The following is a 12,922-nucleotide window of genomic DNA, read 5'->3' as shown; positions in this document are numbered from 1 at the left end:
AGTTGTTATGTTCCTGCTCATCAGAAGCAGATAATTCATTACCTCGTTTTGATGGGTTTGGGAACCAGCCTCTCTCCTGTTGGTGCAGGGAGCACTCTGTCTTTTCCAGTTTGGGATTTTAATTTCCAGAATATCCTCTCTACTTAAAGTAAAAAAGGCCAAATTATCTTCTTGGCTGTTGTTGTTGTGGAATTTCCCAGGTTCTGTTCTGTACAGTGGTTTACTGACAGAGAGGTATCTGAGATCATGCTCGTCTTATTTATTTATTTAAATTTATTTATTTTTCTGGTGATCACTTGAAGGAATTGATGACTTCTTCAAAATGTCTTTTTTCCTATTTGTTTTGTTATATATCTGCACCGTGGGCTGTTAAAAAGAGGCATTTTTTTGTTCTTGGTACCTGCACTTCAAGTTCCATTTCCGATAATTGGCCATATGGAACAAGAAAGCAAAGAAATACAGTTGGCAAAATCCTTCCCCAGAATTCTTTTTCCCCAGAATTAATTTGAAAGAAAAAAAAAAAAGAAGTGCACGAATGGAATTTACCCGGTGAAGAGAAGACTTCAGCACAGGGATGGGGAAGCAATACCCAGGGTAGTTTCTTTGCTTAAAGTACCTACCTCCTAGTGTTGTTTTCACTGTGGAAAGTATGGTGTGTTTTCTGTCTCGATTCAGACAGATCACTTCAGTTATCCAAGGCCCGGTAACAAGAAGATGAGGTACTTCTATAATCCTCTTGCAAATTTGCTGAGGTCAGTAGAGTTTTCCTACTGGAGCCCCAGGAGCTGACTTTACACAGAATGTGGATGCTTTATCTTCAGTGTGCTTTACCTCCAGCTCAGTGGCATGAACTCATTAACTACAGTTAAATTAAAAGACAAACCTCCCTCCCGTGAAGTCGTGTCGTGGATACTCTGAAACTTCCTCCTTTGACTTCTGCTTATTTTGTTAGCGATGACATAACTCCTGCTAACTGGAATCCCGGTGAGCTCTGGTGGACTTCTCTCTTTCCTGCTGGCTGTGGATGTAGAACGAGGAGAAGGATCCTCTTGTGTACCTCAATGCAGAAGACAAAGGACTGTAGCTTTAGATCACAGGAGAATTTGTTTTGTGGTTTCTTCAGCTGTTTTCATGGTATGCAAGGCAGTGTGTTTACTCAGTTCTAAATGGAGTTCAGCATTCATTTCCTTGGTGTTTTTCCTTAGTGCATTTTCTTTTTGAATATGTGTGAATGTGTCGATACTCTATGTATCTCTCTTACAAAAAGTTTAAATCTCCATACAACTTTTTAAGGCTTTTTAATGAGATAAAACTATTATTAAGAGAAACAAACACATTGGCTTGTTCAGCTGAAGCTCTGGCTACAGGGAGAGTAACTTATTAGGGCCTCAAGGATGTAATGAGTGCATTAACAGTGCTAAAAATCAGTTTGTGAATCAAATCCTGACTCAGGCATAAGGACTTCTGACTTGCTGAGTTGGTCTGTTGGATTTCACCGAGCCAGCAAATTCATATGAAGTACTTGAATTATTGGCCTTTCAGCAAATCTGGTTTTCAAACTTGTCAACTTTGCTAGTTGTTAAAAACTGTTTCATTCTAAATATGGATGTTTCCTATAAAACCTTTTTTAAAACAGTGAACTCATAGCATTTTGCTGTCATTTCCGGGTAAAATGGGTGCTCAGGGCTCTAGGGGATTTGCGTTGCCACAAATCACAGTTCAGCACTGATGGGGCTGCAGGTGCTTCCTCCTGCTGCCCCTCGCTCCTGGGGCTGGCCTGGCTCACTCAGGGCAGCAGAACGGGCTCCCAATCCAGGGATGGGATTAAAGGCAGCATTATCACTTCTCTCTGGTGTGAAACCCATGCAAGCAGTCACCTTGTATTTCCTAATGCCCCTGTACCTGGAGGTCTGCCGTTTCACAAGAATCTGGTTTCCCTTTTTTAGAAACGTGTTTCTCTAGAGAAGCTTCAGAAGTTTCCTGATGTTGCTTAATGGTTTAATTTTGTAATGCAAATAGTAAGATGCCAGTATTTACTACTATTTGCCTAAATGTCCTTGTTCTTTTGGAAGTGTAGGGCCTTTTGAGTACACCGGCTTTGAAGAAAATCTCGTAAACAATTCAAATACTTTTGTCAAGGTAGTCTCTTGTATGGCAAGCAGGGAGAACTAATATTCTTCCATTAGCATGGAAGTGCCCCAGGCCTTTCTTCTTTCTGCTTTATTGATACCATCAGAAACATCTTCAGAGCAGGCCCTGGGTTCATTAAGTATGGTTTGGTGCTGGTAAGGTGCTGCTTGTTCTGCTTGTTGCCATCGCGCTCGGCTCACAACGGGCCGGCTGATGCTCTCCTTACTGAGCCTGGTGGCATTACGTGATTGAGGTGGGTACAAGAGCAGGTCCCCTTATGGCAAGCACCGCTCCCTCCTTTGCAGCCATTGCGTTACTCCTGCTTGTCCATGGCCGAACACGAGAGATTGAACTAACATCAAGTGCTGAGCAGGGCTTGCTGTCTCCGAGGAGTCTTTGCAGCTTTACTGTGTCTGTATTTTCCCACGGGAGGTGGTGGGGCAGGGAGTGAGAACGTTGTGCCTTCAGCCGCTCCGAGGGCATTCCCATGCCGTGCTGCTGCAGCTCTTCTGCCCGCAGTGAGGCTTGGGTCGGCCCTGGCCATAAGCTCTGCAGTCTGAAGTACTGCTGCTGCACCTAATGGCACTGCCACATCTAATCCTTTAGATCACTTTGAGCATCTTAGACTGAATTAAAAACAAAAAAAGAAGAAAAGGAAAGGGGAGGGGGGAGCGGTGTTAAGCTAATGTTAAGGGTCTGGCTTAAGCTCTCAAAAAACACAAGAGGATTTGGCATCATTATCTCTGCCTGTTGTTCCTGGGTATTACTGCTGTTGTGATCCCTTGTAAGGAGGACTGCAGCCTGTGTGAGACTGAGAACTTGCATGACAAAAAATAAAGCACGTAATGAGCAAGTGTTTAATAGCTTTAATAAAAGATTTCGCAACCTACTGCAATTCCATTTTAAGATCACATGTTATTATGAAAAAGCCACACTCTGTCAGTTGTGCTGCGTTTTAATAGAGACGCAGGGCATAATTCTGCCATGTTTGCATTAAGCAACACTTTATCCCAGGAGCAGTCATATGGCAATTACCAGGAGTACGTCCCTGTGCACCATGAGTGAACGTGCGGTTTAATTACCTGCTGGAAGATTCTCATTAGTGTAATAAGGAATATTGATCTTTTCTAAGCGTGAAGTTTAGCAAAAGTAGACAAAGCTGTGATTCTGTCTCAAAGCCGAGAGCATTTATCAAGCATTGGGAACTACTTGTGAAAATGTGATGGGAAGAGCCAGCCGCGGCGCTGGCAGCAGCTTGGTACGGGCTGGAGCCTGCTCCGTTTGTGGTGATGGGAACTGTTCCTTTGCTTTGGTTGAGATAAAGATCGCTCTGCTGAGCGCTGAGGGACCAGTCAGACAACTCTGGTGTTGGTCGTATTCTCATGATAGAGCCTGTGGACCTCAGCGCAGCTACTGCTGCAGGTAAATGCCAATGAGTGGGAATAAAGTGAACTAATGCCAGCTCTAAATTAACACCAATAAATTAGCCGGCCTTAATCCTTTACTGTAAATAAAGCCTGTGTGCCACGTTTTAGCATGTCGGGATCTGAAGAGATTCGTGACGGAGAAGTGGAGAATGCCCTTAGGGAGAGCAGCAGAGTGTAGGGACACCTTACTGCTAGGGATCCTGACTGGGCATTCAGCTGGACATGCTTTCTGAGCACGGTTCTCCTCTCAGGCCTGTATACACACAGCATACTCATCACCTCCCATCAGATTTTCCTCCAGAGGGAGTGGCAAGTGTCTCTGACAGCAAAACTTGTTGTGTCTGCAGGTAGCACAGAGGCAGGAGTTACATGTTGTAGAGTTTCTTCTCATTACACTGGCATAAAGACAAAGCATAGAATCATAGAATGGCTGAGGTTGGAGGAGACCTTAAAGCCCACCCAGCCCCAACCCCTTCTGTGGGCTGGCTGCCCAGGGCCCCATCCAACCTGGCCCGGAGTGTCTCCAGAGATGGGGACCCACAGCTTCTCTGGGTAAATTTACCATCTTACAAGTTATAGCCATCTTCCATTCTCAGAACAAAAAAATTCCACTTACTACTTAAATGACTTTTTTAGTTTCTTTTTTTATTTTACATTGCTGAATATCATAGTGCTCCTGTTTGAAAGGTGGTTTGCTGCCCATCAGATTTCTCTGCTTGTCTTCTGTTGTTATGAAACTGCAGAGCTGAATTTCCAGCTGAACACTATCTTCTGATGCTATAGGTGACACTTTCCAGATGCTTATGCCTTGAATTTGGAAGCCAGGAGTACAGACGGCTTACTATACTGCAGACCTTGGCTGGGGATGGCCTTAGTATGGTGGTTACATTGACCTGGGCTCAAGAGAGCCATGTAAAGCAAATCTGGGAGAGATGAGAGGAGGGAGGATTACAGGGTGATGGTTTCTCCCTGTGAGGGTAGAAGGTAGAGTGCTCTCTCCTGAAAAAAATATAAATAAAAATTGTATGTGACTTGCTGCTGTTAGTGGAACTCAGCTAGTGCACTGGCATCAGAATCACCTCTGCTTCCCAACACAATGTGTTGTTTTGGCTGTTGTCTGAACTAGGGAAGCACATAATCTAGGGTCTGTTTATTTATACAATACTGGCCCAATAACGTTGTTTAAGTTCTCTGACATTATCTTGGCAAATAGTTATCTGTAATAACAGTCCATAGGTGCATATAGATGCTTTGCTTTTTCATGGCAGCATTACCTTAGGTGAAATGCACAAAAAAATATGTGCTCAGAATTAACTATGTAAAGCTCAGATGACTTCCTGCCTGAGTTGCCGTTGTGATGGGATTCACATGCAGTGTTAGCCTGTGCTTTTGTCTAATCTCTATCCACCCTCGTAAACAACCATCCCCCCTCCTGTTTATATGCTCCCTTCAAGTACTGGAAGGCCACAATGAGGTCTCCCCACAGCCTTCTCTTCTCCAAGCTAAACGATCCCAGTTCCCTCAACCTTTCCTTATAGGAGAGGTGCTCCAGCCCTCCGATCATCTTAGTGGCCCTCCTCTGGACCCGCTCCAAGAGCTCGTTTTAAAAATTTAATTACGTGCAACCTACCATTGCACTTACTAATAGAGATCTCTTTCATTCGTTGAGTTTTGCTGTTTGGATGAGTAACTGCTCTCCCCCGGGGATGATGAGTGACGGCCGGAGGTGCGGGCTGCGCTCACTGGCTCTGTGCAGCCGCCCACACGTCACCCATGACATCGGATAGCTGTGCTGAGCGCTGAAGTAAGAGATTAACAGCCGAGTGTTAATTTGACATTCAGCAAGGAGATTTATAAACTTTCTGTATTGTGTGTTGGGATGGATATTTAAAAAATGGAATGGCCGCAAGTGATGTGTGTTGTACAGTTAGAGCTGTGCGTCCATCTGCGGGGTGATGTCACTGTCCCCTTTGGTCACCACTCATTGTCTCTCACTTGAAGTGTTAGGTCTCCTTTTCTCTTTTTGTGCTGCTTTTATTAACCTTTAGGCAGGAGCACATTCTTAGCATTGTTGGGTGTTTTTGGAGAAAGCAATTCCACTCATTCTTCACTATGGGAAGTGATCAGGCAGAAAGGCGTGAACTAACGTAGAATGATTTATCATTGTTCCACCAGAAAAGGGACAGAAGGCCTTAAACAACTACAGGCAGTGTAAGCCCAGAAAGTGATTTTACATGGGCTGTTGAAGCCCTAAATAGGAATAGTGACAGCTTTGCTTGCCGGAAAGGTGCAGTCTTGCTTAAAACCAAGGGCATTCTATGCTTACATGTTAATTCTGACAATGTAAGAATGAGAAGAAGTAATAAAAAAGCTCAATATCTCAAAGTACTGCCTACTTTGTTCAGTCTGGGAGGTCTTTGTGTTTCTAACAATGGTCTCCAGGCCATGGTTTGGGTTCACTGATGTGCTGCCCTGGAGAATGAGGAGCTCCTTTCTGTGACAGAGAGAAAGAAATCAGACTACTTGACTGAGATTCCTGTTTTATTAGATTCAAAATCAGTTCCTGGACATGTAATCTTATTTCCTGAGCTGTGCATAGCGGAGACTTAACATTGAAGCCCTTTTATATACCACTGTATCTGCTGTGTGGTAGAAATTGGATAATGTGAATAGAGCAGTAGTAAACTGAACACGTCAAGGGCTGTCTTGGCGGCAGACTCTTTCAGAAAGCATTAACAAATCAGACAGGCAGTAAATTGTTTTAATTTGCTTATGAATTTGATAAGAATGATCAGACTTTCAGGTTTTCTTGGGTAAGTCTCCTTTCTCTTCTCAGCAATTTTGTCTAGGCAGAAAAACAGGGATTTGCCTGTAGGAAAGTACATGCGTCGAGCCCTTAGATACCCACATTAACCATGAACGTTTTGCCTAAGAAGGTGTTTGATGATAAGACTAGCTGAAAATGAGCTCTAAGACAGATTCACTGAAGATGTTCGTGGAAAATCCTTCTTTGTGTAAATAGAAAGACAGAAATATGTGTAGGAAAAAATGTGGATACAATCATAAATGGTGACATTCATCTTCATGGTAACGTACAGCTTAGATTTGCTGTCCTTGTTTGAGCTTTGTGGGGGTTTCACCTCTGCTGTGGCACTCACAGGCCACTTCCCTGCAGCAGAGGTGTACAGCGGCCTAGCTCACACAGTTGCCTTGGCACCAGGTCAGAAAAGGAAGTGCTGACAAGGATGGAAGTTTTACTCTGAATCCTTTGGGCCTGAACCATAACAGCAGCCAGTATGGCTGCTGCTTTGCCCTTAAAGATAACATTACTGGGGAGAGTTGTCTGTTTTCACATACGCAGCTTGCTGGGCGATAGCCCTTTGAAGTCAGTGATGGGCTACTTTGTGTGAACACATGCATGAAGTGTTTCCAGCTCTGGGTCAAGATAAAGCCTCTTTAAAAGAAATGAAGTAGTGTATTTTGTTCTGGTTCACCAAAGCAGGATCGAATAACATTGTGAAAACTTGGTAAATCATGGCCTTAAAGGGGAGAGGGTTATAATGCACAGAGTCCCCAGAAGCTGTGGTCCCAGGGCCTTTGGGTTTATAACCCAAAAGATTTTCTTTTTAGTACTGGCTTCATTCAAACAGGAACCTCAGGCACAGTCAGGAGCTGGCTGTGAAGGAAAGCAGCACATCATAGTGAAGGAGGGAAGGGTGAGAGCGGGGGGAAGTGGGAGGGAAAGGAAAGGGATATCGCTTGTAGGAAGCTGCTGGTGTTGGATACGCTTACTTAATCCTAGAGATTTTCCTCTTCTGAGTGCCCTCCTCAGTGAGAAATACTTTGTGCCCCAAACCTGCCAAAATGTTCTCTGCTGAAAACCAAGAGATTTCTGCTCACAGAGCTAACAGCTTTGGTAAGAGTGGAATCTGTGTGAGGAAGGAATGAGGTGGGAAGAACACATGGTGGGCTGGATGTCCTGGCATCTGAAGGACACGGGGGCTGATGACTGTTAAACAGACTGTGTATTTGCCCTGAATGCATATGTATGTGTGTGTGTTTGTGTAATACATAAACATATACTGAGATTAGATATGGCAACCTCTCATTCTGGAAAGAGAATTTTGATTGTCTTCTCTTTGTAAAAAATTGCCTAATATTGTTCTATAAATGCTTTGTAGCATTTGGACTAGATGAAAAATGGTAAAAAAAAATAATACTTATTTTAATAAGAAAAGAAATACACAAAAATGTTTATATAAACGAAATATGAAATGAAAATTTATCATATTCTGCATCTGCAGCTGAGAGTGGTTCACCTTCAAATTCCAAAGTGAGAATGTCTTAAAAAGAAGTTTGATTAAAAACAAAAAACAAACAAACAAAAAAAACACCATAAAATCAGAAATGACCATTCTATTTTTGAAGTTTGAGATATAATATTCTAAAAAAATATTTGTTTGTTTGCAGTATACATAGACATGTGCTTCTGTTCTCATCCACAGTAGGGTACAGCTCATCAAAACTCTAGGATAACTTCATGTTGGCAGTGGTGAACTTGAGAATGATGTTTGGCTTGCAGTCATGATCTTGTAGCTCAAAGCCCCAAATAAAGCACACAGATTTTCCCTTGAAAGTGGAGATTCACAAGGGAAGAAATGAAAGTGTTGGAATAGTGTTAGCTGAAGAGATGGAGTGCAGAGATCCAAAATGCAGACACTTAGATCTGCTTCCACTATAGCTCATGCCGGAACTCATATTGTTTTCTCTGGGAGCTGCATTAATACTTCAATTGATACCATGCCAATTTGAATTCCTCCTCTCATTCTGATCTTGATCTTGACAATCACTTTTTCCATTACAGTGCTATTACAGATTTAAAATACATTATAATGAAATTCAGTGAAGAAATGACTTAGTGCAGCTAAGCTATTATGCAAATGAATACAAATTTAAACTCATTCACGTCTCTGTATTTCTCTCCTTACACCAAACAATAGTATCCAAACTTTATTCTTTTCATTTACTAATCAATTTTTAGTTCACTCTCTTCAGAGCTTTCTGGAGCATCAAGTTAATTGAAAATAATTGGTCTTTCAGTTATTTTACTGTGATATTTGGATAATTAAAAATCAGACCGGTTATACATGTTGTGTTATAAAAACAATTCATTATTTTTTAGCGGCCTTTGTTCAGTGGCCTCTATGAAGTGTGTTTGGCAGCGTTCATCCACTGACCAATGGAGACAAGTCCAGATCGTGGAAATAGCCTCTGTGTTTTGGCAGCAACTGAGCTTGCCATTACTGAGTCTCAGGAAGAAGCAAAAATAAAAAGCTGGAAATAATCTTCTTTTGGGGGAGAGAAGTTCTGCAGCTAACAGTTAGGAGCACCAGCAGCACAGATACTTCAGAGGTGTCACAGATGTGTCTAAATAACTACCCCTTAGTGTCAACAAAGTACATTCATTCACAGGTGACCTTGTTATGGTTATTGACCATAGTATATATTTCCATAATTCTGGAAAATCATAAACTTGATTTCAATGTTGTAAGACTGTTGGCTCAGAATTTGCTTGTAGAAATAAATGAGTGCTAAATGGAATTATGGTGGCTTTCTTTGTGAGACTGCTGTCAATCAGACTGACCATGGTTTATTTTTTGTTCATGCAGTTTTGATATGTATTTAAAGGTATGATACAAAGATATGATGTGAGGAAAACTAATGTTCGTGGTGGAGAACCGAGATTTTCTCCCATCTTGTATGTGTGCCTGTATGACTTTAGTTCACTTACCTCCAGCTGCAGGAGCATTGCTGTATTTCTGCTCTGTTATACCATTTGTACAGCAAATACTGCAGACTATTAAAGACAGTTTGACAGGGGCTGTATTTTTCTGATTTGAAGGACAGGGCAGATATATAATAGGGATAATGTGGGGCTAAAGAGCACGTTGTCACCAAGAGCTGGCTCCATAGCAGCTGTTAGAGAATACAACCTTTTTCATGCATTTGTCCAGCAAGGTTGGGCCAGGAAAAGATGAAGTTAGATAGAATCAGTTAAGGTAAATATAGATGAGACTTTATACCTAGGTTTTTCCCCTTCTTTTCATACATAAACTTTAATGTGAATCAGAATTGCCAAAAGGAAGGAGATGAAACCTGAATTGAACAGCCTGTTCAGCTCTTGTGTCAGCAGACCGAGTGGGCTGGCACACAGGCAAATCCAGATTTCAACTGGAAAAGCACTTTGGGTCTTGCTTGCTGGACAGGGTGTTCCAGCTCATTCCTGAGGCACACGTATTGGTGTTTCAGCATTTGACTGAGACTCACTGAGCCAAGGTAGCAGTAGGTCTGTGATGCCAAGATCTCTCTTCCCTAACAGTTGTGTGAAGCCCATCAGCACTGATGGAATTGCTTCATGTTGGCATCTTTGGGTGCAGAGATGACTTAGCTTCCCCCCAAACTTTAAATACACAGATAAAAGGGGACTGGCTTATTCTGCCTCCGGGCAAACCTACCAGTTTTATTGCTTTGCAACTTTTGCTTTGCAACATTCAGTCCCATTTTCAAGAAGGGGAGAAAGAAGACCCAAGGAACTACATGCTGGTGAGACTCACGTCTGTGCTTGAGAAATTCATGGAGTAGGTTCTTCTGGAAGCTATGTTAAGGCACATGCAAGATGAGAAGGTGATCTGAGACAGCCAGCATGGCTTTACCAGGAGTAGATCATACCTGACCAATCTGGTGTCCTTCTGGTGTCCTTCTGGTGTTGGGGTGACAGCATCGGTGGACAAAGAAAAGGCAACTAGACTTGTGCAAGGCCGTTGACGTGGTCCTGTACCACATCCTTATCTCTAAATTGGAGAGGTATGGGTTTGAAGGCTGGTCTATTTAGTGGGCAAAGAACTGTTTGGATGGTTGCAGTCAGAAGATTGTGGGCAATGGATCTGTTGTTCAGATGGAGGCCGATCATGAGCGGTGTCCCATAGGGGTTCATCCTGGGACCAGCGCTCTTCAACATCTTTATCAATGACATGAGCAGTGGGATCAAGTGCACCTTCAGCAAGTTTGCTGATGACACCCGCTCAGTAATGTATTTGATACAGTAAAAGGAAGGGAAGCCATCCAGAGGGACCTGGACAGGCTTGAGAAGAGGGTCCATAAGAACCTAATGAGGTTCAGCAGAGCCAAGCGCAGGGCCCTGCAGTCACGTCAGGGCAATCACAGAACTAGATGCTATTTAAGGTTCATCCCAACCTAAGCAATTTTATGATATTATGATCCCGTGATTTGCCTGGAAGCGTGCTTCAAACCATCGTGGTTTAAATGTTAAAAGATCTTACAGCTCCCCACTAGAAAATTAAAGATAAAGTTGTACTTTTGCTGCAGACTTAGAAAGGCCTCTCTGTTTTGGTTTAGTAAATGTATGTTCTGTAGTAACGTGGTGTCAAACCAGTTCTGCACAGCACTGCAGCAAACAGCACTGCTTTGACTATTACCTACCAACCCCCAAATGTACCACTAGATTTCATACACATTTATACAGAAATGTTTTTAAAAAGTCACCGTTTCTCTGACAGCATGCTGGCTGCCACTGATGTCATCCTTCAGCATTTTTGTATAATTACTGTGATGAAAGCACTTTGCTGTAATTTGCACCAAGACTCTGCAAAATAAATTCTGTTGTTTTTTTCTAACGTAGCATTGCATCAGAAATTGCTGTTCTCATGGAGCTTTCTCCTTTCAAAGGAGAGGTGAATTCTTCTTGTGGCTGGTGCAGTGTTCCTTGCCAAATACCATCCCAGGTCCCCTATGCTCCCTGCAAGGCCTCACATGTGTGAAGGCAGGCTTAGTGGAACAGAAAGCTCAAATAGTAATCTTGTGATTGTTTGGATAGTAATAGCTTTTTTATCCTTTCCTTTACAAAAGTCTTAATAAAGGTGGGTTACTTGTTAACAGCTGAAGTCAAAAAGTGATAGGCAAATCTGTTCTCTCTATTTACACAACACAGCACAAGAAAGCTGTGTTTTTAAATAGTCTGTGCAAGGACTGTAAAAACAAATGTCTCCACCCTTCCCAAACAAAGACTTTACTGGAAGGGACATTTGCCACGTACAGAGCAGAGAAAAGAAAAAAAACTGCCCTGTACCTGATGGAAATGGAAATCCTGACAGTTTGTCTGCAGACACGTCTGGGGTCACTCCATGAACTCATCAGGGCCGATGATGATGGAGGGAGCCAAGAGCTTTGGGCAGCCGGCTGTGCGTCATCACCCTCCCAAACAGTGCACTTCTAAAGGAGGGAGTTCAGAAGAAACTAATGCTGTTTGGCTCCCCTACGAGTTAGCTACTCAGCTCAGATTTCTGATGGTGTCTTGGTTTCTTTAGAGTGACGTTTGCTATATTGCCCCAGTACCCTGAAGATACATGTTCTGGTGCTGTTTAGTCACCAGCCTTGTGTTTGGTACGTGGTAACAACTGCTCCCCAAGCAAGGAGAGATACACCACAAACAGGTTGCAACAAGACTTAAAACACTGAGTGGTTACAGTACAGAAAATAGGATTTCCATGGCATTAAAAAAATCCTGTAAACCTGCATTTTTAGATTTTTAATGTAGAGAGGGGTATCGTTCTGGGAAAAAGTCGCTTGAGGAGATCCGAATGTATCAATTCAGCTGCAAATTGAATTGGGCTTGGAATTTAATGTAGACCTCCTTCAGCTTTTTTGAAATCACACAGTGGGATACAAGACACTGCAATTACTTTTATTTCTTTCACTATAGTACCTATCCTGTATGCCTCATACTCTTCAGTAGGAAGTTTTGTGTACCTCACATCTCTGCAAATTGGACTCTCAGCTATACGTGAACTTCAGTTGCAGATCTCCCCCACACCAACCGAAAATCCCAGAAAGCAGTGTTCTTCTCTATCCACTTAGCTGTCCTTTCCATCCTTGTACTGGAAAGGATTTGCAGCAGGGGCTTCATTTGCAGAACTAAAGGTGGTTTGAAGTCCGTATTAGGGTACTCGATCTCCAGCAATGGTCAGCAGAATAGCACTGAGGCCCTGTGACGCTCTGTAGAAAATGTAGCTTCAACGTAATGTTTGCTCTTAGGATTTCATGTCTGTGCTCGAAGAAGTCAGGTGGCCCCAAAAGTGTGGACATTGCTTCTGCAAACCTTATCTGGAGGGCTGTAATTGGTGTTTGCAGGCTCAGCAACCTGCAGCGGGATGAGGTGGCACATGCGGCATTTCTTCGTGCTTCCTAATTGTAAGTAACTGCATACTTCACATTAGACTGAAAAAAAAAAAATAGACTCGTTCACCAAAAAGCCCTGCAAGTTCTTTCATCTGTTTGAATCCTTTTTT

The 12,922-nt window shown here is 42.6% G+C and overlaps 1 protein-coding gene across 1 annotated transcript in view; it reads left to right on the top strand.

The window, feature by feature from the left end:
• Positions 1-3,666: 3,666 nt before the first annotated feature.
• The window catches only part of LOC104917408 (cadherin EGF LAG seven-pass G-type receptor 1-like), a 13,115-nt gene continuing 3,859 nt past the window's right edge, over positions 3,667-12,922 (top strand). Inside the window, exon 1 of the mRNA XM_010728610.3 lies at positions 3,667-3,731. Coding sequence (XP_010726912.1) covers positions 3,667-3,731 — 65 coding nt within the window. The remainder of the gene's footprint in view (positions 3,732-12,922) is intronic.

Source organism: Meleagris gallopavo, chromosome 1, assembly GCF_000146605.3.
Source record: "Meleagris gallopavo isolate NT-WF06-2002-E0010 breed Aviagen turkey brand Nicholas breeding stock chromosome 1, Turkey_5.1, whole genome shotgun sequence".
Lineage (NCBI taxonomy): Eukaryota > Metazoa > Chordata > Aves > Galliformes > Phasianidae > Meleagris > Meleagris gallopavo.
This window is presented reverse-complemented; position numbering and strand designations above follow the sequence as displayed.